The 25,867-nt window shown below is 39.9% G+C and overlaps 1 protein-coding gene across 1 annotated transcript in view; it reads left to right on the plus strand.

Annotated features, from left to right (window-relative positions):
- SVEP1 (sushi, von Willebrand factor type A, EGF and pentraxin domain containing 1) overlaps nucleotides 1–25,867 on the plus strand; it is a 127,381-nt gene that overhangs the window by 68,902 nt on the left and 32,612 nt on the right. Inside the window, exons 18-36 of the mRNA XM_035564545.2 lie at nucleotides 474–635; nucleotides 1,471–1,632; nucleotides 2,223–2,317; nucleotides 3,501–3,597; nucleotides 4,296–4,409; nucleotides 5,266–5,379; nucleotides 6,298–6,499; nucleotides 8,085–8,242; nucleotides 9,396–9,597; nucleotides 10,232–10,407; nucleotides 11,544–11,668; nucleotides 15,279–15,402; nucleotides 15,938–16,108; nucleotides 18,205–18,378; nucleotides 20,765–20,884; nucleotides 21,584–21,760; nucleotides 22,541–22,625; nucleotides 22,938–23,129; nucleotides 24,098–24,265. Coding sequence (XP_035420438.2) covers nucleotides 474–635; nucleotides 1,471–1,632; nucleotides 2,223–2,317; nucleotides 3,501–3,597; nucleotides 4,296–4,409; nucleotides 5,266–5,379; nucleotides 6,298–6,499; nucleotides 8,085–8,242; nucleotides 9,396–9,597; nucleotides 10,232–10,407; nucleotides 11,544–11,668; nucleotides 15,279–15,402; nucleotides 15,938–16,108; nucleotides 18,205–18,378; nucleotides 20,765–20,884; nucleotides 21,584–21,760; nucleotides 22,541–22,625; nucleotides 22,938–23,129; nucleotides 24,098–24,265 — 2,818 coding nt within the window. The remainder of the gene's footprint in view (nucleotides 1–473; nucleotides 636–1,470; nucleotides 1,633–2,222; nucleotides 2,318–3,500; nucleotides 3,598–4,295; nucleotides 4,410–5,265; nucleotides 5,380–6,297; nucleotides 6,500–8,084; nucleotides 8,243–9,395; nucleotides 9,598–10,231; nucleotides 10,408–11,543; nucleotides 11,669–15,278; nucleotides 15,403–15,937; nucleotides 16,109–18,204; nucleotides 18,379–20,764; nucleotides 20,885–21,583; nucleotides 21,761–22,540; nucleotides 22,626–22,937; nucleotides 23,130–24,097; nucleotides 24,266–25,867) is intronic.

A 25,867-nucleotide genomic window follows, 5' to 3' on the forward strand; every position in this document is an offset into this window, starting at 1 on the left:
GCCCATTTTGCATAGACTAGTGTACTTAAGATGATGCCATTCTTGTTTTTGCCTGCCCCCTCATCCTATAGTGACTGAAGATGAAATTTTTGCATCCCACACTACAGTGCTCTGGTATTAAGCATCTCAGCACTCCTAACTCTTTGCAACCAACTTGTTCTGAAAAAGAAGTTACGAGATTTGTCACCTATTTATTGTTTTGACGTTAGTTTTGCTCATTAAAAATGAGTAACTGAGTTGTAGTCATGTGTGAAGGTGGTTGGTTAGTAATTCACAAATACACTAACAGTGAGTAAGTTACCACAATTTCTGTTTGTTTGTTTTTTGTACCCATGAAGCCCTTCAGAGTAGAGGAAACTCTAGAAATAAAAAGTCTGTGTTGTGTATTGTGATTTCAGTATCAGTTCCAGAGGTTACGAGCCATGTTCTCTGTTGGACATCACTTAGTCTTTATGATTTCTTCTGCTTTACAGCTCAGTGCAAGCAGGGAACATATTCATCTAATGGTCTTGAGACCTGTGAAACATGTCCACTTGGCACATATCAGGCAGCATTTGGATCCAGGAACTGCATCTCTTGCCCAGAAGATACAACAACAGTAAAAAGAGGCGCAGTAGATGTTTCAGCTTGTGGAGGTGTGTAATTAATGGGGCTGTAAAATCTCTAAAACAAAATATATATTAAAAAAAAAAAGTTGTTTGAACATTGAGTTCAGACAAAAAAAAAAGTTGTTTGGGCTAATGTAGTCCAACTCATCTGCCTGAGATTTAAGTCAGCTTTTGTTCAAATGTCGATCAACATCATTTCCCAGCAAAATCACTGGCTGTTTCCTGATACCCTGTTTGTTTGAATTGCCCTCCTTCTAATTCCCAAGATGGATTCTTATCTAAAGATGAATAAAGTGAAATCAGTGAGAGTTAACTATATGAAAATAAATAAAACCTTTTTCCTTACAAAACAGAATGGGGATGACAGGATATATGTCACTCTTACCTCAGGAATGGTTTCCACAGTTTCTGTACAAAATTTCCATATTTTGACGCAGTTTGTGTCATTTATTTTTTGAAGAAATTGTCCACAGCTGTCTTTGGAAAGTTTTTTTTTCAGAAAGATCCACAGAGGCAATAGTCTGCAGGGATTAATGGTACAAAAAAGGCTTATCCTGTCCTTATTCCTTCTTCAAGAAAAATAAAACAAACAAGGTGTGAGAGAGAAAAGAGAAAGGAAGTTGCGTTTGAAAGCTGTCTCCACAGCAGCAGAAAAAATAAAAACAAATACTTTCTAGATACTTTCGTAGTCCTTTGAGAACCACATTTCCCTTAACAGCACAGGTAAATAAGTTTCTTTTAGGGTTTTGAATTACCAGTAGGTTTCACCCTACTCCTTGAAGCCTGTGAAGGAACTGTGAGGGGAGGAAAGAAAATGTGGGAGAAGCGATCACTCTAAAAAAATGTCCTTTTGCTCTTGCAGTACCATGTCCCGCAGGAGAGTTCTCTCGTACAGGTTTGACACCTTGCTACCCTTGTCCCAGAGACTACTATCAGCCAGACCCAGGAAAGTCCTACTGCTTGTCTTGCCCCTTTTATGGAACAACAACCATCATCGGTGCCAGATCCATCACAGACTGTTCAAGTAAGCCGAACTATCTCTCCTGAGGAAAGTTAATAAAGGGAACCTCTGAAGGGTGGCCAGCACTAAACTTAACAGAAAACATCCTGTTCGCTCTCAGTACAAAAGTAGAACTCTCCTTTCAAGCAGTGACATTCACTATTACTTTTGCCTGCTGGTGTTGTCTCTGTGCTAAATGGAACAAGTAACTCTGATATGTACCAATGCTTATTAACGGTGTATAGATATAGAGAGTATGTTGTGCGTGTATACATATATGTATATCCATGTATACACGTGGATACATACATGTATATATATATATGTTATATATACACACTATGTATGTATGTGTACAGTGTATATATATACACAAAAAAGTATTTATTTGTCTGTGTATGCATGTATAAATACACATAAAATATGGGTACAAACACACATATATATTTAAAATCCTATGTGGTTACTGTAAATCCTGTTTTTCATTCCCATAAATCCACTTTTTTTCAGCATCTCTTTCGATGAGTTGTTAAAATGTAATTGTGATGCCCTCATAGAATAGGGACCTCACCACACAGTATTATTGACAACATTTTCGTATTTTTCCTCTTTAGGTTTTGGCTCTACTTTCTCAGCTGCTGAGGAGAGTGTGATGATGATACCAGTTTCTCCAGAAAATATCAGCAAGCAGTACAAAGTCAGCAGTCAGGCAAGGACAAGATATGTTTACTAATATTACCTCTAATGAAAGAAAATGAGTGCCTTATGCCAGCAGTAAATGACTAAGGTTTTTTAAAATGTAATTGTAATGCTGACTATATTTCCTGTACAGATGACTGTGATAGTCATGAAGAGAACCCTCAAACTCTCTTCATAATCATAGATGTTTAGTTGAGTAAAAGTGGCTGCATCAGTTATTGACGATCTTAAATTGTGGACTTGAAGTCTTCACCTGATGTATGAAATATTTGTCATGCTTATAAAAGACATATAAATTCTATGGAGGAGGCTCAGCCAATCCGTAAAAAGCAGGTTGACCATGCTCAGTCATTTGATGGCTTCCACTTGGTGGATTCCAGAAGATGCCACCAGGCATCCAAGTTCCAGTTGTAAAACCTTTGTTTTGCTTATTACAATATAGATACACTTGGCAAGAGGCAAGCAGAGTTCCCTTCTGCTCTGAGTACCTACTTGGAGTATGGGCAAGTCCTCACATGGTAGAAACTTCTCTAGTTACAATATTTGCCATAGATGCTGCATTACTGATATCATCTGCCCCCACCCAATCTGTAACTGAGACAAGGCTTCTTTGTACGAATCTAAAGTTAAGATACTATGTTACTGGAGCGAAGTTGATAATAAGTTTGACCTGAACCATTATTTAACATATGGACAGGTGACAGACTGATCTCCCATGACTGTAGTTGACTATTTACTCAAGGACTTCACTGAATTCGGGTTTGCTACCTGAGAAAGCATAATGCCATACAGTGAAGTCCCCCACCAGTTCATCTAATGGCCAGCAGCAGGAAGTGATTAGCCTGTGTAAAAGGATGCAAAGCAGAGAATTCTAATATAAAACACAACATAGTATAAAACATTACCTGTCAATCATAGCTCAGAAAGCTCTAGGGGAAGAGCTGCAACGATCATATGTTGGTAATTAAAAGGTCATTTAAAAATAGTAATTCATACTGCTGCTGCTCTTCTCTAGAAATAAGAATGGTTGGCGTGCAGAGGAGACAAAGAGGAAGTTCTAGAAGTTAATGCCAGCCATATTTTTGTTCCCAGTCTTCCAAAGTGACTATAGAGTGTGCAGTTTAAAGTGAGAATATTTTGTTCCATGGATATTTCCACATTTACTGTAATTGTGTTATTCTTGCTTGTGGCAGGTGTTTCATGAGTGTTTCCTGGAACCATGCCGCAACAATGGGACATGCAAACAGTTGGGAACTGGATATATTTGCATATGCCCTCTTGGATATACAGGTAAAAAATCTGAGAAGCAGGTGCAGGAGCTAACATGGCTCCAAACCTTTAAAATGATCAAACATAAAGGAGCAGAATATTTCTGTGCAAGAGTATAGCATAACTAATTGGAATATCCATCACAGATTTACCATACGTAACCACTAAAAAAAAGAAATAACTCTTTGTGTTCTTGATGAATTATATAGTTTTTGAAAAAAAGGGATTTTGCATGAGATTTTATTTAGTGGTGTTTATGTTAAGTTCCATGGACTTGCGCAAGAGTGCATTGGACAACATTTTGTGGATTTCAAAGTCTTTTTCTTGGTCATATTTATGATTAGCAAAAACCTGAAATTTGTACTATAAACAGCTAATTCCACCAGATATTCCTGTACTCTTCCCTGTCAGCTTCATAGTTGCTCCAAAACAAACAGACAACTTATTATCAAAAAGTCACTGGTCTGTGTTATTTGCAACAGAATATTAAGTGCTACCATCTGGAACTGATCAGACTGTTGTCTGATACGCTTCATACCTTTTTAACAGCATTTAGTTTCAAGTCTGCGTTAAAACACTACTAGACATCCCAGTTTTCTTTAGGTTTCATACTCAATTGATCAGTCATGTTTTGCTACATTAAGCAGTCATGACTTCTGTGTTTCTGAACAATTCCATGTTTTGTTTCTGTGTTCTCAGCCCTTTATTTTGCATTCTAGGCTTGAAATGTGAAACAGAAATGGATGAATGTAAATCGTCTCCTTGTCACAACAATGGATTGTGTAAAGATGGCGTTGGGACCTTTGTTTGCCATTGCAAACCAGGCTATTCTGGTAATTTTATTGTTTCTTCTTCAGAAAGGCATTGTTTTTGTGCTAGGTAGATAAAACAAAACACAAGGGCTGTGTTACTTATTTCACTGAAATTCATGGAATTTTAACAGGAAAGCCGTCTGATCTACAGGCTAGAGGAAAGTTCCACTGAATGTGAATAGTTTTTTTAATAAAAGGACAGTCTCTGTGAGCATGTGTGCATGTGTGCTTCTGTTCCGTGACATTACTTTTCTGGAAAAAAAGGGAATGAAGATTACAGAACTAGTAAATACTTGCAGGAAAAATGCTTATGATACTGAATATGACCTGATCAGACAGAGCATTTATGGAGTTGCTATACTGCAACCCTATGAGTTAGTGAACAGTTTTTTCTCTTACCTCTTTCAGTAGTCTTCTTAACTGTCACACGCATGCATGTTGTAGATGTTGAAATATATGGGGTAACAGACATGCTTAAGTACTTTGCCAAAACAGTACCATATTTCTAAATGTTGGAGTAAGCTGTTAAGGACATCATTTTGTGAGCAGATTTTTTAAAAAGGCCTGGTGTTTTCCATCAGAAATTGACTCCATTATGTTTATGTCTATACATTTATTGACACTTGTTGATTGTTCTTAAAACTTCATAAAGACAAACCACGGACTTACCATATTTCACATCCCAGCAGCTATATAATGCAGATGATCTCTGCGTATGTTTGCAGCAGTGCAGTCAAACATGGAGTTTATCACCCAATCTCAGCAGCCTTTTATTATGCAAGAGCTACAGTGCAGCTCTGCCTTTCATACTCAGTCACCGCACCATGCAGACCTTGACTACGTGTTGATCATGCCTTTTCACTCTTGCTGTTTGAAGGTCTCCTGTGTGAGGAAGACATAAATGAATGTAGCTCCAGTCCATGCTTGAATGGAGCCCGTTGTGTTGATGACAAGAACGGTTACCACTGCACTTGTGCAAAAGGGTTCACAGGTACACCATTTTTTGTGAAAGCCAGATTTCACTCTTTCTGACCCCCAGAAATATCTTTCTACCCTGGCCGAAGTATTTCAACCTTATTGCTGTATGTTATGTATACGGTTTGTTGATTTGGGTGTATTAGCTTCTCTAGGTCTATGTAATCTCTTAGTGTCCTTGTAGTGCAACACTGTGGTTTCAGAAGATCTACTAGGTGATTGGTCTTCTGTTCTAAACTTTGCCATTAAGTTACCGTATGGTGTTGAGGAAATAATTATGCAGTTTATATGGCTCGAATGAGTTGTTAAAAGTGTATGAATTGTTAATTTTAATTGAATTTTTAAAAACTTTCATTTTATTGTAACAGTGGACTAAATGGTCTATATTAAAACTACTTCTAATCCCCATGTTCTACTGCTTTCATAGATTTCTGTAACAACCAGATATATCTGTTGATTGTCATGTTGCCAAAGAACTCCACTATAAAATCACATGCAGTTTCTTCATTCTTATGTGATTGCAACATGAAGCCTTTTTTATTCTAGAAATCTGTAATTCATGTGTGTCAGGCTTTCATGTCTCTCATGAGAGCTATGGTTCCAGCTTAATGTTTTTTGTAGTAGTTTTTCATTAGTTGATCAGAATAATTACTATGATGATTTCCTTATTCAGCACAAATTACTCATACAGTGGGCAATATCCATTCATATTCCCAACATTAATGTTAATGTGTACAAATGCAAAGATGCTTCCTGTAACCCTTCTATGCCTGCTTTACCTCAGTTAATGGAGTAAAACCCAGTCCTGCTTAAATACTGTGGTGTCGGCTGTTTCCCAGAAAACAGACAGCAGTCCTTAGAAACCAGGCAGGGGTCAGTGATCTTTTTCAGGTTAAATCAAAGTGGAGCTATTACTTTGTTCTTTTCTTCTCAGGTGCTCACTGTGAAACTGAGGTCAATGAATGCCTTTCAAACCCATGTCTTAATAGAGCTATTTGTGAAGATCGAGTTGGCGGTTTCTACTGCAAGTGCCTCCCAGGTTTTACTGGTGTCTTGTGTGAAAGAAACATGGATGAGTGTCTCAGCAGACCCTGTAGGAATGGGGCTACATGCAGAGATGGTATCAACAGCTTCAGGTGAAAAATAGATGATTGGATGATTGACATGATCATCAGTGTGGAAAGTCAGATCTGTCATGGTGTTTTGGACTTCTTAGATTTCAGCAAGGGATTTGGCAGTTTGATCAACTAAAAGGAGATTTTAAAAGGGAAAAAAACAAATCCTAGTGTCCCTACCCTTTAATTCCAAGGAAGGCAGCAAAGAAAATAGGCGGTTCAATGTATAAGCATGTTGGGATCGTAATATGGTAGAGTGTGAAAGGTTCATTGTGGTTTAACCCGGAGCAGCAGCTAAGCCCACTGCAACTGCTTGCTCACTTCCCCTCAGTGGGATAGAGAAGAAAATAAGAAAGGAAGAAGTGCAGAAACTCATGGCTTAAGATAAAGACAATTTGATAGGTAAAGCAAAAGCTGCAGGAGCAAACAAAGCAATGTAAGGAGTCCATTCACTGCTTCCCGTTGGCAGGCAGATGTTCAGCCAGTTCCAGGAAAGGAGGGCTTCATCCCACGTGAAGGTTTCTTGGGAAGACAAAAACCTTAACTGTGAACATCCTGTGCTTCCTCCTTCTTTCTCCCCAGTTTTATTGTCCCACATGATGCGACATGCTGAGGGACATCCCTGGGTCCAGCTGTCCTGGATGTGTGCCGTCCAGGCTCCTTGTGCTCCCCCAGCCTCCTCACTGGTGGGACAGCACGAGAAGCTGGAAAGCTCTTGGCTCTGTAGTTGCACTGTAGTTGCACTGCTCTGCAACTACTAAACCTCAGTGTGCTATCAGCATGGTTCTCATCCTAAGTCTAAAACACAGCACAATACCAGCTACTAGGAAGAAAATTAACTCTATTTCAGCCAAAACCAGAACAGGTGTGAATATTGTTATTCCCAAAAAAAATCCACTTTCCCAAACCTCAAGCACTTGTCTTTCTTTCCACTAGAATAGGTAGCAACAGGTTATGTTAGGTGGTAATACTACTTTTCTGGAGCCTGAATGACAGGGAGAGATATACATGCTGGGAATAAAAAGGTGAAAACATTAACACATTAACGCTGATAGAATCTTCCAAATACTTCTGTATGCTTTAGGGTATCTGAACTTAGATCAGAAGTTATGAATACCAGTAAGAATGTCATATCCTGGATCACTGTAGAGACAGCTGTTGCTGTCTGGGTTTAACAAGTCTTTCCCTCCCTGAAGTCCCAGAAGTTCTGGTGCCTTTCATATATCTTGGTTTTCCCTCAGTGTAAATAGTTCTGTGCCTGCAAAGTCAAATGCCTCTTACCTGTAATTCTACAGACTCTAGAAGGCATGCTTCACTCATAGGAATTCAATGACTGCATCTCCCAATTTCATATGAAGAAATGCAGACACTGTATTTAAATATTGTATTGTCCCTATTAAGAGCTAAATTGGTGCAGTCTAATCTGCTTATAGCATACTAACATACTTAAAGGGAACAACCAAAACAAAACTCTGTTAATTCTGCAATATCTCTTCTGCTGATTTTTCAATATATGCCATTCCCATTGGCAGACCTGGCCTCACGGCCAGGTTTTTTTGTAATTACAGCAGGCACGTTTGAAGTGTGCTTTTCTTCTCCTCCACAGGTGTCTGTGTGTGACAGGGTACACAGGACCAAACTGTGAAGTGAACGTCAATGACTGTGACTCCAGTCCCTGCTTAAACCAAGCCACCTGTGTGGATGCCTTGAACTCGTACGTTTGTAAATGTCCCCCTGGCTTTACAGGCAGCAGGTGTGAAACAGGTACACAGGACCAAGTGTCAGAAAAAGGTGGCTTGACTAAGTCTCTGGGCAAGATTTGCACTGACTGAACTGATTTCATACAGCTTTCCCAGAAAGCAGATAGCAGAAAGGGTGGTGGGACTCTGAAAGGCTGAGTGGAACCTGTGTGACTGCAGTGCTAATAAATGTAATTGCAGACAAGTAACACCATGTGTGCTAAGTCATATCTATATGAATTTCTCTTTCCTAAGGCCCAGGTCTACCATTTTGCAACCCAGTTGGTCTGTCAAATGTAATTTGTGTTTGCTCTGTGTGTTTTAGTTAATTAGCTCTTTTTGTTTCTTGTATTTTATGTAGGACTTTGCATCACAGAGCTAGAGATTAGGGTCTGGTAGTCTCAGTTTTAGAAGTTCCCTACAGTCAGCCAAAATTGATAACACCTGGTGCAATTTCCACCTGGTTATTGGTGGAGTTACACTACACAACAACAAGGCTCAACTCCATTTGTCTTTGAGTCAAACAATTAAAATTGTACTGTTACACTAGTTGGTGACTCTTTAAACAGAAGTTGAGGAACTGTGGTGGTTTTACAGAGACGGTAGAGGACAATACAGGTCTTATAGATGACATCCTATGTTTGAGTTTAAATACCACCCAGCTTTCAGGAGAGCTCCAGATGGTATATTTTCATGTAGTATTCTGATAACACATGCCACTCTGCATTGACTGTGAGCAGCACAGAATTGTTCTATATCAGTGTTTCGGTTCAGAACAACAGAAATCTTGTGTTTTTTTAATTTATATTGACTCCTGTGGGTGAAGTGGCACCAGCTGATCACCCCTTTGGGTTGTTGGATGGCAGATGGATATGTCAGTTCATTGGCAGATGGCTGAAAAGCATATCCAGTGCTGTGCAGGGTTCATGTTTGTTCTTTTTTAGATTATCAGCTTCATTTTCTGTTGTGTTTCTTCAAATCCTTTGTTCTTTTTAGCCTTGGAAAACTCAGTATGCTGGCTGATGCTAAACTGCTGTACATTCTTTCTAGTTCTGACCAATTTAAAGGGAATAATTTTTGTAGATGTGTTCATTTTATTATATGTGGTTAGAATCAATTCAGTACTGTCTCTGTGTTTTCAGGAATGGAGCTCTGAAAGCTGTTTGTCTTTGTTGCAGAACAGTCCTCTGGCTTCAATCTTGATTTTGAAGTCTCTGGTATCTACGGGTATGTCATTCTTGATGGTGTTTTCCCATCGCTTGGTGACATCACCTGTACATTCTGGATGAAATCCACTGACACCACCAACTATGGGACTCCCATTTCTTACGCAGTGGAGAACGGAAGTGATAATGCATTTCTTCTGACTGACTACAATGGGTAAATCACAATTCTGCTTTTCTGTGGCTTACAAATGTCTTGAATTGATTTAAAAAAAAACAAAGAAAAAAAAAAACAGGCCAAAAGTCTGAATGTCAGCTTTGCCTGTCTTGGCATAGGAAAACCTGCATCCAAAATCTGGATGTAACTGGAGTTTCCCTATTGTTTTGATTTCTCCTTGCTTTGTTGCCAAGTAGAAGAGTAATTGCAAGAAATCAGTGAAGTTTAAGAAGCAGAATATTTTTGTCTGGACTACATTTACATCATATTTAAATGACACATTGAAACAATGATTGGATAAAATTGAAGCTTAGCACTCAGGGTACTTGCGGTGTGATGCCAAAAGCAGAGATTGACTCAAGAGACAACTTTAGGAATCCACTATGCAGCCATGACTTGAGTCTTCACATTTTGGAACAGGAACACATTACTTTATTTCATTTTATTGTGCATGTGATAGTGGTAAATTCCAAGTTCTCTCAGAAAGTACAATTATTTCAAGACAGATTGCTTGTGTGATGAAGACAAAGTCATCTTGTTTAGCAAATAACATTTCTTTGAGTCATGTGGGACTAGCCATGCTCTTCAATTTGCTTCATGCAATTGAGTCTGCTTTCAACTTCCTTCCATGCAGCTGGGTTCTTTACGTAAATGGGAAAGAGAAGATCACAGACTGTCCTGCAGTGAATGATGGTAACTGGCATCACATTGCAGTCACATGGACATGCACGGATGGGGCATGGAGAGTGTACATTGATGGAAAGCTGTCTGATGGAGGCACTGGACTCTCTGTCGGCTTAAAAATTCCTGGTATGATTTATTTATATTGCACCAGATCTGTTGCTTTTATTCTGTTTTTATCGCAGAATTTTCTGTACCTCCAAATAAATGTTTATTCTTGTGTTTTTAGGATGTTTTCAACATTTAGGCAGGGATCTTGTTTGCTGTTCTTGCTCATGAGGACAGTTCCCTCAGCCTTACTGAAGACCAACTACGGATTTCTAGGGTTAAGTAGTAGGTAGCTTGTTTTGGGGTTTTCAGAGTTTAGTCCACAAAGGAGCCTGTGTTGAGCTGTTTTCGGAATGGCTTTGTGAGAATATGTTTCTCACACAAGAAGGTTAACTGACATTTCTCTTTAAAATGTGTTCTCAAAGTTGATCAGATTAACCTTTTCCCATTACTCTCAGACATCTTTTTAAAGTTATGTTTGTACGTCTTCCTAACAGGGTGGTTTTTGTTATTTCATTGTTTTCATTGTGGTCAGCAGTCTTCCCAGTAATATCAGAAGACATGAAAAGGAATACCTTCAGGATCGAAGAGCTATGAAAGGCCTGATGTTAGACTGTTTTCAATAGTGTTTTCATACCACCACATTCAAAACTTAGAGTTTTTTAAAACTCCCATATCAAAAAAGAAAAAAAAAAAAAAAAAGGCATTTTAGTCTGTGCACATTGTGCTTGTCCCTATACTTGCCAATCACATTGGAGTTATCTTAGAGACATAACCCAAAAAAGTGTGCAGGCTCAATTACATTTTGCCCGTGGTCCACACACTCCTGTGACTTATGTAATACACATCCACATAATCTGTATTGTTGGTCAAGGAGAGAAAAATTTAATTTGTGTGGATGTCAGAATGCTGACTCTAATCAGCTGTGTGAGGGTTTGGAATCAAATTTGTTCTGCCTGACTTCCTCAGCTTTCTTTAAAGCAGGAAGTTCAAACTAGCACTGTGAAATATGCCCCACCTGCTCAAAATTGCATTTTCTGTTGCCCTGTAATACTTGTTACAGTGAATGCTGAGCTAGAAGCCCTCTTAGACCAATACTGTAAAAGTCTTACTAACATAGGGCAACAAAAGTTTTGTTTGGTTGTTTCATCTTCCTGTGGGGATTGCAGCCGTAAAGTGGTGTTTCCTAACACTGTTACAATTCTCTCTGATTCTAGGTGGTGGTGCACTTGTACTGGGACAAGAGCAAGATCAGAAAGGAGAAGGATTCAATCCAGCTGAATCTTTTGTGGGTTCTATCAGCCAACTCAATATTTGGGACCATGTCCTGTCTCCACAGCAGGTAAGTCCCTACCTCAGTGTTTGAGCAGAGGAATTTAAGCATAGGATGGACATTTGAAAAGGCATTCAGAGTTAGCTTACTGGACAGACCTCTGTTCCCACAGAATTCAGAGGGGACCAGATGAAGCTCTCTCTTAGTATAATGTGCTTAGTGTAATGAGTAGCTTTAAGAGTAGGTATGGTAAGATCAACACTGAAGTAACCTACTATTTTGACTGAGCCTTTCTGTGTTAAGTGGCTTTGAAAGAGAAATACACAAAAGACATACACAAAAACTAGGAAGGGAGAGACCCAATGAAATGAGCTCAGGGCCTGTTTTACTGGTTTCAGTTCCCTCATCCTGCTGTGTGTAAAGGCACGGTAAATCTACAGAGGGGAGGCATCAGGATTTCAGTCAATGCATTAGACACCGTGAAAAACCTGTTAGCTACATAGTCCCAGGAAAAGTCCAAATGATCAGTAGAACTGAATATTAGACTGCTTCTACCAAAAATACAGGTTTGGAACTAAACTTACACAGAATTAAAAACACAGTGTGGAACAAAGGATGTCTTCAAGGACGGTGATCCCACAACCTTTCTGAGAGACAAGTCTCAGTGCTCAATCATCCACAGAGTGAATATTTTTTCTTTAAATCCAGCTGGGATGTCACACTTCAATTTACGACTACTATTTCACTCTCCCAACCTAAATGATTCTATGATTCTGTCTCCTTGATTACCTCCCCATACTTCTCCAGGAGCTGCTGTTAGGTACCCCAAAACCTTCTCTGTCCCAGGCTGAAGCAGCCTTCATCACACAGCCTCTTCTTCACACACCAGTTCAAATGTTCCAGCTTATCACACTCTTGATGCCTTCCCCTGAACTTGCACCAGCTTGTCAATGTCTTCCTTGTACTGTGGAGCCCAAAATGGGATTCAGTACTCCAGATCTTGTCTAAGAAGTGCTGAGGAGAGGGAGTAATCCCTCCCTTGCTTCCTGGCTGTGATCCTGTTCACACAGCCAACTATGCTGTTGGTTCTCATTATTGCCAGGGCACACAGCTGCTCCACGCTTAGCTCACTGCCTGCCAGACTGCCTAGGACCTTTTCCACAGAGCTGCTCCCTGTCCAGGCTTTTCCCAACTTGTATCATTCAGAGGGTTTTTGTCCTTCCAATTTGTTCTTGTTCAATTTCACATGGTCCATGTTGGCCCACACCTCCAACCTGTAGAGGTCCCTGTGAATTCATCTCTGCCCTTGAGCATACTGACTACTACCTCTGGTTTGATTTTTGCAAACTTGATGAGAGTGTGCTCCATCACCTCTTCCTGGTCATTAGTATTTCAGTCCCAAAAGTCAGAAGTTATGTATCTGTTGGTAACACTTGAATATCAAAGACCAAGTTCAAAGTCAGGGGCATTTCATGGGGGAAGGGGCTCAATAATAAATAATGAGAAGAGCAGGAAATAGAAAAGAAGCAAAGCAAAATCTTTGTTTACAGCATCCAAATGTCTTCTCTGTTTCTTTGTCCATTTATATACTACTTTGTCTTTCTGCTAGGTTCATAACTGCCCAGCAATCAACTACTACTACTTTTAGCCTTTGATGTCATCACGTGTTGCATTGCCAAACCAAATCTTTAGAGTTTTTTGCACCAGCAGTTATGAAGCTAATGAACTTACATGTGATTTTACAGGACACACTTGTGAAGAGTTTAAGTGGGATTTTCTGAGTCTTTCTTGGTGTTCACCTCTGTTTAATGCTATTGACAGGGTAGGTAAAATTCCCATTTGCTTCAAAATGCAGTACAGCTATGGTGAGGAAGAAAATCCTGCCTGTCATTTGTGGTATTTTTGTTTATCTGAAAAGACAGGTGTATGACCTGACAGGGAACTGAGCCAAGTAAGCTTGCAGTAAGGTTTTTACCTCATTCATTTTAAAACTTGGGATAGTAAATCACTATAATTATCTCTGCTATTATCAGTTTTGTACTAGCCAGCTAGAACTACTCATTAAGTCTTACCTTCCTGTTCTTGGCCATAAAGGAAAGTGGGTGACGGAATATGTTGTGCAGTGAATAACAGGAAGGCTAAGTCCATTCATTAAGATCTTTGTATGCTTTAGTTGCTCACCCACTTGCCCATTTATTTTCTATAGCTAAACCTACAGACTGGTTGTTTCATTGGTGAGTAGACAGCAGTAGAAATATGAATTGTCTTTAATCATGGAAACCTAGAATAAAACCATAGAATCATTAGGTTGGAAAAGACCTCCAAGACCATCTGGTCCAACCATCCCCCTACCACCAAAGTCACCCACTAAACCATGTCTCTAAGCACCACATCCAGCCTTCCCTTAAACACCCCCAGGGATGATGACTCCACCACCTCCCTGGGCAACCTGTTCCAATGCCTGACTGCTCTTTCTGAGAAAAAATGTCTCCTAATTTCCAACCTGAACCTCCCCTGGTGCAACTTGAGGCGATTCCCTCTTGTCCTAATGAACTGTGAGGTCCCTTCCAGCTCTACGTTCTCTTCTATACAGCTTTGAAGGGACAGTTTCCTTACCTGCCTGACCCCCACTGGAAAATTTTCCCTGCAAATTCCTCACATATTGTTTGCAGCTCCTGGTTGTAACTGTTTCTATCACCACAGACTGTTGAAGTGAGATCCTTGAAATAGCCTCTGTATAAACAGAGCACATCACTCTCTTCTTCAGCTAAGTTGTCTTTAGACCCTGATCAGCCTGACTGGAGTTCAGGAGAGGAGTGATGTGAGAATAACTCAGTCTGAGGTTCATGGTATACCTTACCTTCTCACAAAGGCAGTATAGTACACTGCTTTTGGTAGTTCATTTCATGCAGTGGAGACTGGACAGAAGCCAATTAGGCTACTGAGAAAGGCAGTTTCCCAGTTGTTCACCAGGAACTGGGCACACATGGGTTTTAACCAGCTAGCTGTGCTCTGAAGCTACACTACATGTATTCATGGATAAGCTGTAGTGAGATGCACCCAGGCCACTGGGTTGTTCCTCTTTGCTCTTCCTTTTTTTCATGGTGCTGAAGAAAATATTCCTTTCTCACTAATACACCTTAATCCTGGTTACCCTCTGGGACTATGTTTCCTTTTTACCCCTGGAGGTACAATGAGCAAACGTAATGCAGTGAATTCAAAACCCTGGACTTTCATAAGAAGTTTTAAAATGCTTCTACATAGCAGAAGCCTCCCTGAACATAAAAGTAGATGGCCTCCTTTTTAACAATTGTTAAAACATCAAGTTTCCTCTTCAGGTTGCATCCTTATATGTACCTTTTTCTGTGACATAAATACATTTCTTTTTTTTCACACTAACAATCTCAGTTGTATTTCAAGAATCATGTTTTATACTTGGCTTGTATGACAAGTATTCCATTAGTTATTACCTCCATACATTCCTGTCCCCAGCTAGCTGGCTTATAAGTAGAGAATTACAATTAGTTCAATCGAAGGCCTCTTGTGCTAGGAGGGAAGAACATCACTCATGCAATAATTTGTTCTCATGTTGCATGCAGACATGGAAGGTATTTCTTTTTGATAGTCTTTTCCTACGTGTTCTTTAATCAGCGCCTAACCATCTGTTTTAAATCCATAGGTAAAATCTCTAGCTACGTCCTGTCCAGAAGATCTCCAAAAAGGAAATATACTAGCCTGGCCAGATTTCCTTCCAGGAGTTGTTGGAAGAGTGAAGATAGATTACAAGAGTATATTTTGTGCTGGTTAGAACTTTATTTACTAGAACCCCTTTCATCTGAACAATCCTGTAAGACTATTTCTTGAAGTTAAATATGCTAGCTTGCAGCCTTTGCCCTACTAACCTTGAATAAATTATTTTGATAACTTAACAGTTGGAACATTCAGTCCTTCATTCCTCAAATTCCAGAGTTTTGTAACAAAAGTTCATTGGAATCTCTGACAGAGATTTATTATTTCCTGAATTGAGATAGGGGAAGAGTGAAGATGTTGTTTGGTCAGAAGGAAGTTTTTCTTGTCTTTTCTTATAAAAATAATTGGACAGTATTAAAGTACCTGCTGCCTCCTCACCTTTTTTCCTACCAATTTCTTTCCTGATGTTGTATTTTGATGATTCCAAAGCTTTTTGAAAGGTTACGTCCAAGTAGGATGTAGCTTAGCATAACACTTCCCCAAACTTCCTCCTGGATAAATTTATACAAGATCAACAGTCAATTAACAAATGTATTCCTTTCAGCACATAGCTGCATCTCTTACTGTATGCCTGTATTTTGTCCACAGACTGTCCATCTTTGCAAGGATCCATACCACATCTGCGTGCCTCTTCATCTGATTTAAAGCCAGGGTCAAAAGTAAGCCTTTCCTGTGACCCAGGCTTCCAGATAGTGGGAAACTCTGTTCAACACTGCCTTAACATGGGACAGTGGACACGGCCTTTTCCACGCTGTGAAAGTGAGTTGTTTCAGTGGGCTGGCAGGGTTAGGAAACATGAATTTCTGTTTAGACCCTATCACTGTTCAGGGCTTGTTTATCCCTTCAGCTGTGATATGGTTGAAACCATCCATGTTACAGATGATATCTGTTTGATATCATATGTATGATACAATACGTATGATGTGATATCATCATACATGCTTAAAGCTAAACTCAATTTTTACTGAGCAGGAACTATACTGCCATCTGATTCTGCCAACTTTTCTGTCAGTTTCTAATGCCTGTGGCGGAAATCAGTCCATTTGGATCAGCAAACTGATTATCTGAGTTTGCCTATCCTGTGGCACCAGGAATGTGGAAGATACACAGGAAATGCTAGAGTATCTGAACTTTAAGTGTCACTGAGAATGTCTGGTTTGAAATAAAAGCTTTTGCATTAGTGTGTTAGAGAGTAGTTTCTTAAAAGGCAACAGATATTTCTGTCAGCACTTAGAGGTACTCCAGCACTTGCAAGATTTCTGCTAAGAAATTCTGCTAAGATTTCTGCCACATACAGTTAGGTTGCCAAGCTTCTTTGTTTCCTGCTTTCCTAGTCCTGTTGTCTCCTTTCTGTGTTCTCCTCTTCTATGACTGTACCTGTGACTGTAGTTGCAAACGGTGGAGCTGACTGTATTTCTCATTTCAGTGGAACCGTAAGTTAAATGCAGAAGTAGGTATTGCATGATCCCAAAACTACTCAGCAATTTGATGAAAAATCATCAAATTTGTCAAAAACACCTTAAAATAGATTGGTCTAGGTTTTATGTGGTTTTCTTGTCTTCACCTTCATTCAGCTGTTCATAGCACAAATACAGGATCTGTCTCCTCTTCTGCCAAAATAGCATGCATTTGGAGATATACCCAAAAGCAAGCCCTTTTCACTAAAGCATAATTTCTCTGGCAGAGACAGCTTTGCTTTTTCTTGGTGTGTTACCAATGACAAGGCACCAGAACCCTGTTAGTGTTGTCATCCAGTCTCTGTAATGGGCCAGGCAGTTTTCCCCCTTTGAGCACAGAGCTTAGAACAGGCCTGCCACAAGTATGTTGAGTGAATGACGGCCCAGCTCACCTTTCTCAGCCTGTTCCCTGAGTACCTGATTAATGAAAGTGGAATGAAGATAGCTATTTCCTGCATAAAGAACCACAAAATCTATAGTGGACAGTGTGGTACAGGCCTAGTCAGAAAAGATTGTTCTACTGATTGTAGCCAGCTCATTGTAATCATTGCCTTCACCCACCAGGATCCTGTTCCTCCTTCTGCTACCGCACCCCCCCAAATCCACAGGTCCACATCCACTGACAGCCTGTCTTTGTTACAGGCTCTTCCATTCTATCCCTTTGCATGAAGTAGTTGGCTTCCAATCCCATGGGCTCTAAACACTCACACTGTCGTACTGTGTGATCCTTACAAACACCTGGGGAGCAAGGAATTGCTACAGTCCTTGTGGTTACAACAATGGGCTGTGTAACCACTGGAGTAAGTACATGTCAGCTTAATTGAAATGAAGATGCAAGCAGCTCTGCTGGAATAAGTAGCAGCCTCCAGCAGCCACGTACAGTGACACCTTCTGCTGGCACAGCTGGGATCAGCAGGGATTATTTACTATAGTCAAAGTCAGAGTGATGCCAAGGGTTGTGAGGTCAGTTCCCATCTCTCCATCATAGCTAGTTTTGCGGTGCTCAAACACAGTAACACTGAGATTGTTTTTCAGTGAAGGGAAACGCTAGGAACCTCCATGCAAACTTATTTTTCCTTTCTCCTTAAAACTCACCAGGGATCATTGATTATCAGGGGAAGTGTCTTGGGACTGAAAGGCATCTGCTCAGATACTAGTCACAGATGGCTTTTCCAGAACTAGCAGAGTAGCAGGAGCTGGAGAGTCCTGCTCAGTCTCTGTCAGAGAAAAAATGAAGGCCCTCCACTGGACCTGGAATCAATTAGCTACCTCAGAAAAATTTGGGGCCTGCTTGTGGATGGGATTCCACAGTTGTTGCATAGAAAATTTCTCTGGTGGTGGCTCTGATGTGGAATTATTCTGAAGTTGACTTGTGCCCTTTTTTCATTCACATTGCAGGAATCAGCTGTGGAGTGCCTCCACCTTTAGAAAACGGGGGTTATGCAGCTGAGGACTTCTTTGCTGGCAGTACCATTACCTATCAGTGCAACAATGGCTACTATTTGCTGGGCGACTTCGAGATGTTCTGCAAGGACAATGGGAGCTGGAGCAGCATTTCACCATCTTGCCTTGGTGAGACATGCCATACATATTGCTGCATGGGCTGGCAATCTTGCACTTCTATGCCCTTGGGTTTGGGTGGGATTTCATACTGAAATTGTGAAAGCTAGCCCAAATCTCAGAAATTACACTCCAAAATACTCACATTTTTGAAATCCTGTGCTCAGCACGTCAAAACAGGACTCCAGTCTGGCACCTTTCTTTCTCAGTCCCCTTGTAAGACCCAAATCCTGTGCTTCCTACCTAATAAGCCTGCATTGCACTCCCAGCCTCTCTCTCCTTCCAGGTTCATTTAGCCCTGGAGTTGTTGCATTCTCTGCTACTAACGTGTGCATTTCCCTGCACTTCAGCATGCCTGTCAGCAAGCAGCTGCAGCATTAAGAAGGTTGGGAGTGCAGTTACGGACACAGTTCACATAATTGCCACACCATAACTTACTTTCTGGTCAGCTGGATCTGTTGTACCAGATGCAGCTACAGGAACTGAAAGGTGAGAGACCAGCACGGTACTGCATACAGAGGGCTGGTGGTAGGGCAATGTCTCCAGCAGATCCCTGCTGGAATCTCCTAGCTAGCTGTGCTCAGGTTACTTCTGTCTTGGTCATGCTTAACATGTGAATTGCGGGGTAATAACCTGGCAAGGCATTTATGTTTGATTTGACTGGTTGTTTTTCCTAAACATGTAGGTACAGAATATTTATTTCTTTCAGTCAAGATGAGCAAAAGCAAAATGAACAGCCTCTTAGTTCTGCCAAAATTCACTTTGGAGTAGGATCCATCTTGTTTTATAGAATCTTGTTCATCAAGACTCCTCCAGAACCTCCGAACAGACCATCCAGACTGTCGTTCCTCTCTTTGTTATTCACCTTTGCACTTTATACAAAGGTCTAAACATGAGCAGGCACAAAGCAAATGCTGCAAGACTGTCCATGTAGTTCAGCATCTGTGCAGTATAGAGACTAATTTGGGAAGGAAGTGCCCTGTGCCCCACCTTCTAACTTGTCTTCTCTCTGATAAAGCGGAATAGACATGGAAAATGGAAAAAAAAATAAAAAAGAAAAAAATAAATAAATGAAATGAAAACCCTGGCCCATACTTTACCTTTTTTATTCACACTCCAGACAGGTGCTAACAAAGCATGATACAACTCTAGGGCATTCCTTTTGCTGTTACAGATCTGATTCATAGTGTCCTTCCACTCCGCCTTGCCTTGCCTTTACAAGACATTACTGAGGAGCAGTCATTCCATTTCTGCTGTGGTAGCACTTTGCATTCTCTTGATACTTGCATAATTGGCAACTGTTTTGATTTAAAGGAGCCGTTTTTATCCTGCGTGTCAAAGAGAAACTCCCTTTCTTTTCAGAGCATTGTCAGGTTCTTTCATGCTGGCCAGACTCATTCAGCAGTGAGGAATGAGCACACCAATTCAGAAGATCTTGTTGCTTTTTTAACTGAGTTGCTTTTTTTTGCCTGGAAGTAGGCAAAGAACTCCAGCTATGTGTTTGTATACTGTACCTAGTTCAACAGCTGTCCTGTAGCAGGGCTTAGAAATGAAGAATTGTTCTCTCTCTTAATGGTCTGATTTATATGGGGAATAATCCCTCATGCCAGCATTTTTCAATGAGATACTTTGAAATTGATCCTTGCAATTTATTACTCATTGTTTACATACCAAGAACGCTTCTGCTCAGTCAGGATTTGAAAGCTGATATGAAGTAATCTGGAGCCAGGGATATTTTCAGCTGTACAGTACCAAGTGACTTGGAGCATAAATTATTGGTTGACATTTCTAGGCATTGTTATCTTATAAATAGATAATTATAATAACTGATATGCTTTGAGCTAATCTTACCTTTTTCTGACAACTGCGGGTTCTTCTCTTTCCTAATCTAGTGTAATTCTCTGTAGCAAAGATGGGGCTTTGCTTGTATTTTATGTTCAAAATGTTTCCCATATTGGCTAGGCAGTTGGGAAGTTTGAGGTGTAGAGGATTTCCCAAGTAAGTATTTAATGCAAAGTCATTAAATTAGTGTCTGTCAAAAACTGTCTGTTAGTGTCTGTCAAAACTGGTAGACAATAGCAACATGAGTTACAATGTCTGCACATGAGTTCCCTACCTGGAAATAAGGTACTTTTTGTGGAAGTATTGACTGAAGGTTAATGAGGATTTTTCTCTCATTTTCTCACTTTTACAGTATTTTATAGTAAATTAACTGGAAATGTAAACACTAATTTAAAGATTAAATCTTATTACTAGTACATCAAAACTGTGATTGAGTTGAGTGATTTTCCATTATACTAATTAAACTGATTCCTCTTGTAGATTAGTGAGACATGTTTGAAGCAGATGCATATTACAATTACCACCCTAGAGACATCATTATGTTTCTTTTTTGTAGATGTTGATGAATGTGCTGTTGGATCAGACTGTGACGAGCACGCATCTTGTCTTAACACAAATGGATCCTATGTTTGCACTTGCATCCCTCCTTACAAAGGAGATGGTAAAAAATGTGCAGGTATGAGAAAGAAAAACGTCAGGCTAGCCTTCCAAGAGTCTGTATGGGCTAGTATCCTGTCTTCTGCTGTGAAGAAGACTGACTTCAATTATTTCAATAATTGAATAATTTATAATTATTCAAATTACTGTTGCCAGTAATTGATAGGAGGGAGGTACAAGAGCAAGCATGTTCTCATGTCCAAATCAATTTGGCCTGAATCAGGCTGCAATAAAGTGTGATGAAGAAATATTTAAATGCAGGCATTTGAGTCGGGTTTTTAGCTGCCTCTGGAAACATTAAGCAAGGTGGCTTTGTGTAAAGACTGCAAGACGTTGGCATAAGTTGGCATAAAAGGTGTCTGAGCTGATTTGAAGTTGAGGGCTGGACATGCTGGACCGGGCTTTCTCTTGAGGGGGAAAAATGGCTGTAAGATGTATTTGTTTCTGACAATGAATGCAAGCAGCCACAGTGCTCATACTGTGAATGCAAACTCAGTTACAGAGGGCTGTATCAAGATTAGCTTACTTGCATGAGTCTTCAGTTTCTGTCACTTACATACAGAACAGGGAAAAGCTGGCAAGCCTGTAAATTGCTTATGGGTATGTTACACGTTTGTCTTTCCTACTTTCAGAAGATTCCCAAGGATATCTCCTGCAACTTGTTCATAAAACCTGGTACTTAGTGATGTTATTAATAGTTTTCTCTCTTCTTTCTCAGAACCGGTGAAGTGCCGTAATCCAGGAAATCCAGCGAATGGACGTTTGTACGGGGACATTTACAGTGTTGGCAGTGAAGTAACGTTTTCCTGTGAAGAAGGATTTCAGCTGACAGGAGTGACTAAACTTACATGCATGGAGTCTGGACAGTGGAGCCACCCAATACCATATTGTGAAGGTGTAGTTACTGGGGAGAATGCTGATTGTAACATGCATTGTGGTAGGGTTGGAAGGGGAAGAGACTAGAGAGTTGAGAGACTTCAGAGACCTTGACAGCTAATGCAACCTTGTCCCAACAGTCTTGGGTCACAAGGCTGAAGTCTCTATTGTCTTTAAAGATATAAGCACTGGCTGAAGCTTTTCTGACAGTTGTCATGTTCACAGTAGCACTCTTACACAGATTCTCCGAAGTGACAAAGGTGTAGACTCATGTCTTTCTCTTAATGTAAGCTTTAAAACTGTCTTTCTACTCCAAGCAGCCTCCTGTTTTCAAGGAACGTGTGGAAACTTAATGTCCTAAAGATCATTAACAGTATTTCAGTGGATAAAAAGCATCCAGGGAGGACAGGCTACTGCACGTACATATACATGGCATAGTTGTGGAAATAGTTTTAGAGAAACAGAACTAATGAGGTGAAACATCAGGGTAAAAGTAAGGGGTGGCAAAAAACAAACCAAAAGGATTTTTTCCATAGGAAGAGATGGAGATGGAATCCTCTTGATAGTAAAGCATGTGGGTTTTGGAACATTTCCAACTGCCAATTTCCAGTTAGTCAAATTTCTCCACAAGGTGAAGACAAATAAAGAGCCCTACATGTCAGTTATAGCTTAGCCAGGAACACACTGTTTTCAAGAGCTTTAGATCTCTTCAAGCCTATTTAGTAAAAACAAAGAAAATCCTGACGTTATTTTTGATTTGTGTTGTATCAACCTCTCTTGTGATCCTGTCTTTTTAAAGCTATATCCTGTGGAGGTCCAGTTATTCCAGAGAACGGTGTCATTTTGGGCTCAAATTTTACATACCGCAGTAAGGTGATATACAGGTATGAATTCAGTACATTTGAAGTGCTTTATTAATGACTGAGCATCTGGCAACAAATGAGAGTTTATCTAAATTCAGAGAGTGGTTGAAATAAATGGGGAGGAGGGAGATGATATTAAAGTAATGGAAAGACATTTGTTTATAGCTGTGGCTGTTCACTAGCAAAGCTGAATGTTTACTGCTGTGCTAATTCTCTGCACTACAGAGAAAGCTAGCATGTGAGGGTGTGGATGAAGGGGTGTGAAAAGGGTGGCCCATGAAGTTGTGCATAAAAGGCTCTGCATTTGATAATGCTTATTTTCTTCTCACACAGATGCAATGATGGGTACAGCTTAGTGGGTGAAAAGGAAATTCTGTGCCTTGCTAGTGGTGTTTGGAATCTTCCTCCCCCCTCCTGTGAAATGGTGACGTGTCCTAGCCCACAGAATATCAGCAATGGAAAATACACACTTACTGGCACAACCTACCTTTCCTCTGTGTCATACACCTGTGATAATGGATACAGGTAAATGCAGAAACATTCCTGAATCAAATGCAGGAAGCATGCTTTTGCATTTAAAAAACTTTCTGAAAGATCTAACTTACATCTGGAATAGACAAGGCTGGGATGATTGCTCAGAAAGATAGAGAACTAAAAGAAAAAATAAAAATATTTATATATTGGAAGTAATTCCTGTTTTTCATACTCAATAGGAGCAATTCAAGAAGGCCATTCAGTATCTTCCATGCACACATATATATGTATATATAAACAACATTTTCATTTTTACCATTAAACTCTTAACACATATTTTGAATATTTGGAAATCAGTTCTCATTATTTTTGAAGCTCTCCTTTGTCTTTAAAGATTATCATTCGCCTAATTAGCTTTGGAGCATATGCAGTATTATGTTTAGTATTGTTTTACAATGCCTTTGGTGAAAGAATCTTTTGGAATTTCCCCATTTACTTCTTGAAAGCTCTGCAGTAGTTACTTGTTTTAGGCTTTTATTCTGTTTTACATTTGTAAGCAAATATATCAAAAACACATTTTTATTAGGCTGCAATTAAGTGTTTAAGTCCATGAGTGAATCAGGTCTCAGACTTAGGCCTGGTTGCAACTCTCAAGATAGGCATGGTGTTGGTGGTATACAAGTGAATCTTTAAGCTTAAGTAAACATATAAGCACCCCATAACCTTTCGTAGCTCAAGAATGGACAAAGCTGCAGCAGAAGTAAATATGTGTGTCTGCACAGTGCATTGAGGCCCCACGGGAATTCCACCAGCTTTCTCCTCAAAATACCTGAAAATCAGCTGTTCTGAGAGCATCAGCAGTGTGTTTTCATTAATTGGAGATTCTGGCCTCTGCTGAAGTCAGACTCCATTTGGCTTCACTGAGGCCAGGAAATCAGTGAGAAGCAAAGCACCTCTTGCTCTCTCTGTTTCTCACACAGCCTGAAACAGCAGTCTTAATAATGATCTTCGTGTCTCAGCCTTCAGGGACCCTCCGTACTTGTCTGTGCATCTTCAGGGAACTGGAACAGCACACCGCCAGCTTGCAGCATTGTCTCTTGTGGATCCCCTCCTGCCATCAAAGATGCGATCATAAATGGAAATAACTTTACGTTTGGAAGCACGGTCTCTTACACATGTAAGGAAGGGTATGTATATTCTTACTACTGGACTAATACACAGGACAAGTAAAACTGGTGCAGGCCACGCACGCTTACTGGCAAAGCTGTGTGCTCTGTTGCTTCATGACTTCGTAACTGCACATGAATTCATTTTCACTTCTCCTGTCTTGACTTTCTGGAAATTAAATGTGAAGGAGACGTTTTGTGGGCTGGCAGGTTAGCATGGGACACCAAGGCATTTCCTAAAGTGGTCAGCTCCACATCAGCTGAATACACCCCAGAAGAGAAGAATGGAGAGGATTCAGAGGGCATGATAGATCAGTCTCTTGGACTAGTCCTTCTCTGGTAAACTCAAGGCTGTGATCACAAAGAATTCCCCATGTCTCGTCACACTGTAAGAATTCTATTTGTTTCCTTTTGAGAACTAACACAAGTGTTCTGGTGTTCTAAACTCTGCTTACTTAAAACTCTGCTCCTTTATTGAGGTGCATTATTTTTCTTGATTTCCATCTATGCAGTGTAGTGACCTTTTCAGATGCAATTTTATCAAAAACATGGCTCCACTTCGGTGGTCTAGCATGAGTGTAATGCTGGCCTCTGATCCTGGAAGAACCTTAGCACATGTGTATCTTTACAGCCTGTGAGCAGTCGCATTGAATTTCTTGAAACTTTTCTGTCCAAAAGGCAGAGTACATATGAAGAGCTTTTGCAAGGTCAGGCCTTAAGTGACTGGAGGATTTTGTGCTTCTTGATGAAAAAAGGTAGATTAGTGCAACAGCATTTTTTCTTTTAAACTAGTTTCACAATATTATTTGAAACATCATTGAAATAAATCCTCCTTATTCTTTTTTCTTGGCCGTATTAAGATTCAAAAAGCTGCTTCTTTTTCCTGTGCAAGTATTTTAAATAGGATAGGATATCAGCATTTAAAGAGGGTCACTGCTGTCTGTGTGACAATTGATAGAGTAGATAATATTAAGCATTGGCACGTAATAGGCTATTTCTCTGGAATCCAGTCACAGGGCTCTGAAAACATACCCTGCAGGCAAGACAAAACACTTTTACAGAAGTTGCCGTCAAAATCTGAACAACCTGTTCCCAGCCTGCAGCTGGAGTTATTGGGACATTTGGAATAGATATTGTTTCTTCGTTTTTCATGAGACACTGCAGAAAACTTAAAACTTAGCAAAAAGATGGTCAAAGATAACATATTGCATGTTTAAGCAGCAGGAATTTAAATTAGTTGATGAGCAGCAGGGAATAATGCCTGTCACTGCATCCCGGAGATAGAGTAAAGAAACATAACTGCATTTAGAGTAATCACACAGTAGAACTTCGTTATAAAATATTATTTTTTTTTTTTTTAAATCAGGACTAAAAATATTTGCTTTTATGTCAGTTTCTACGATGTTTTTTTAGGAAGAAGTTGTTACAAAATTACTATGTGCATTATTAGCAACAGCATTTCTAGGTAACTCACTGAGGAGCTTCTTTGTTTTCAAGTGTGAAATTTGATTGATACAGCTGATACAGGAATCCAAAAGACTTTTATGGGCTTTTCATCTCTTCCTCCTCCCTTCAGTCCTGCTAGAGGGGAATAATTTCTGAGCGGGATAGTTTCTTTGAGGG

Source organism: Cygnus atratus, chromosome Z (genome assembly GCF_013377495.2).
Source record: "Cygnus atratus isolate AKBS03 ecotype Queensland, Australia chromosome Z, CAtr_DNAZoo_HiC_assembly, whole genome shotgun sequence".
NCBI lineage: Eukaryota > Metazoa > Chordata > Aves > Anseriformes > Anatidae > Cygnus > Cygnus atratus.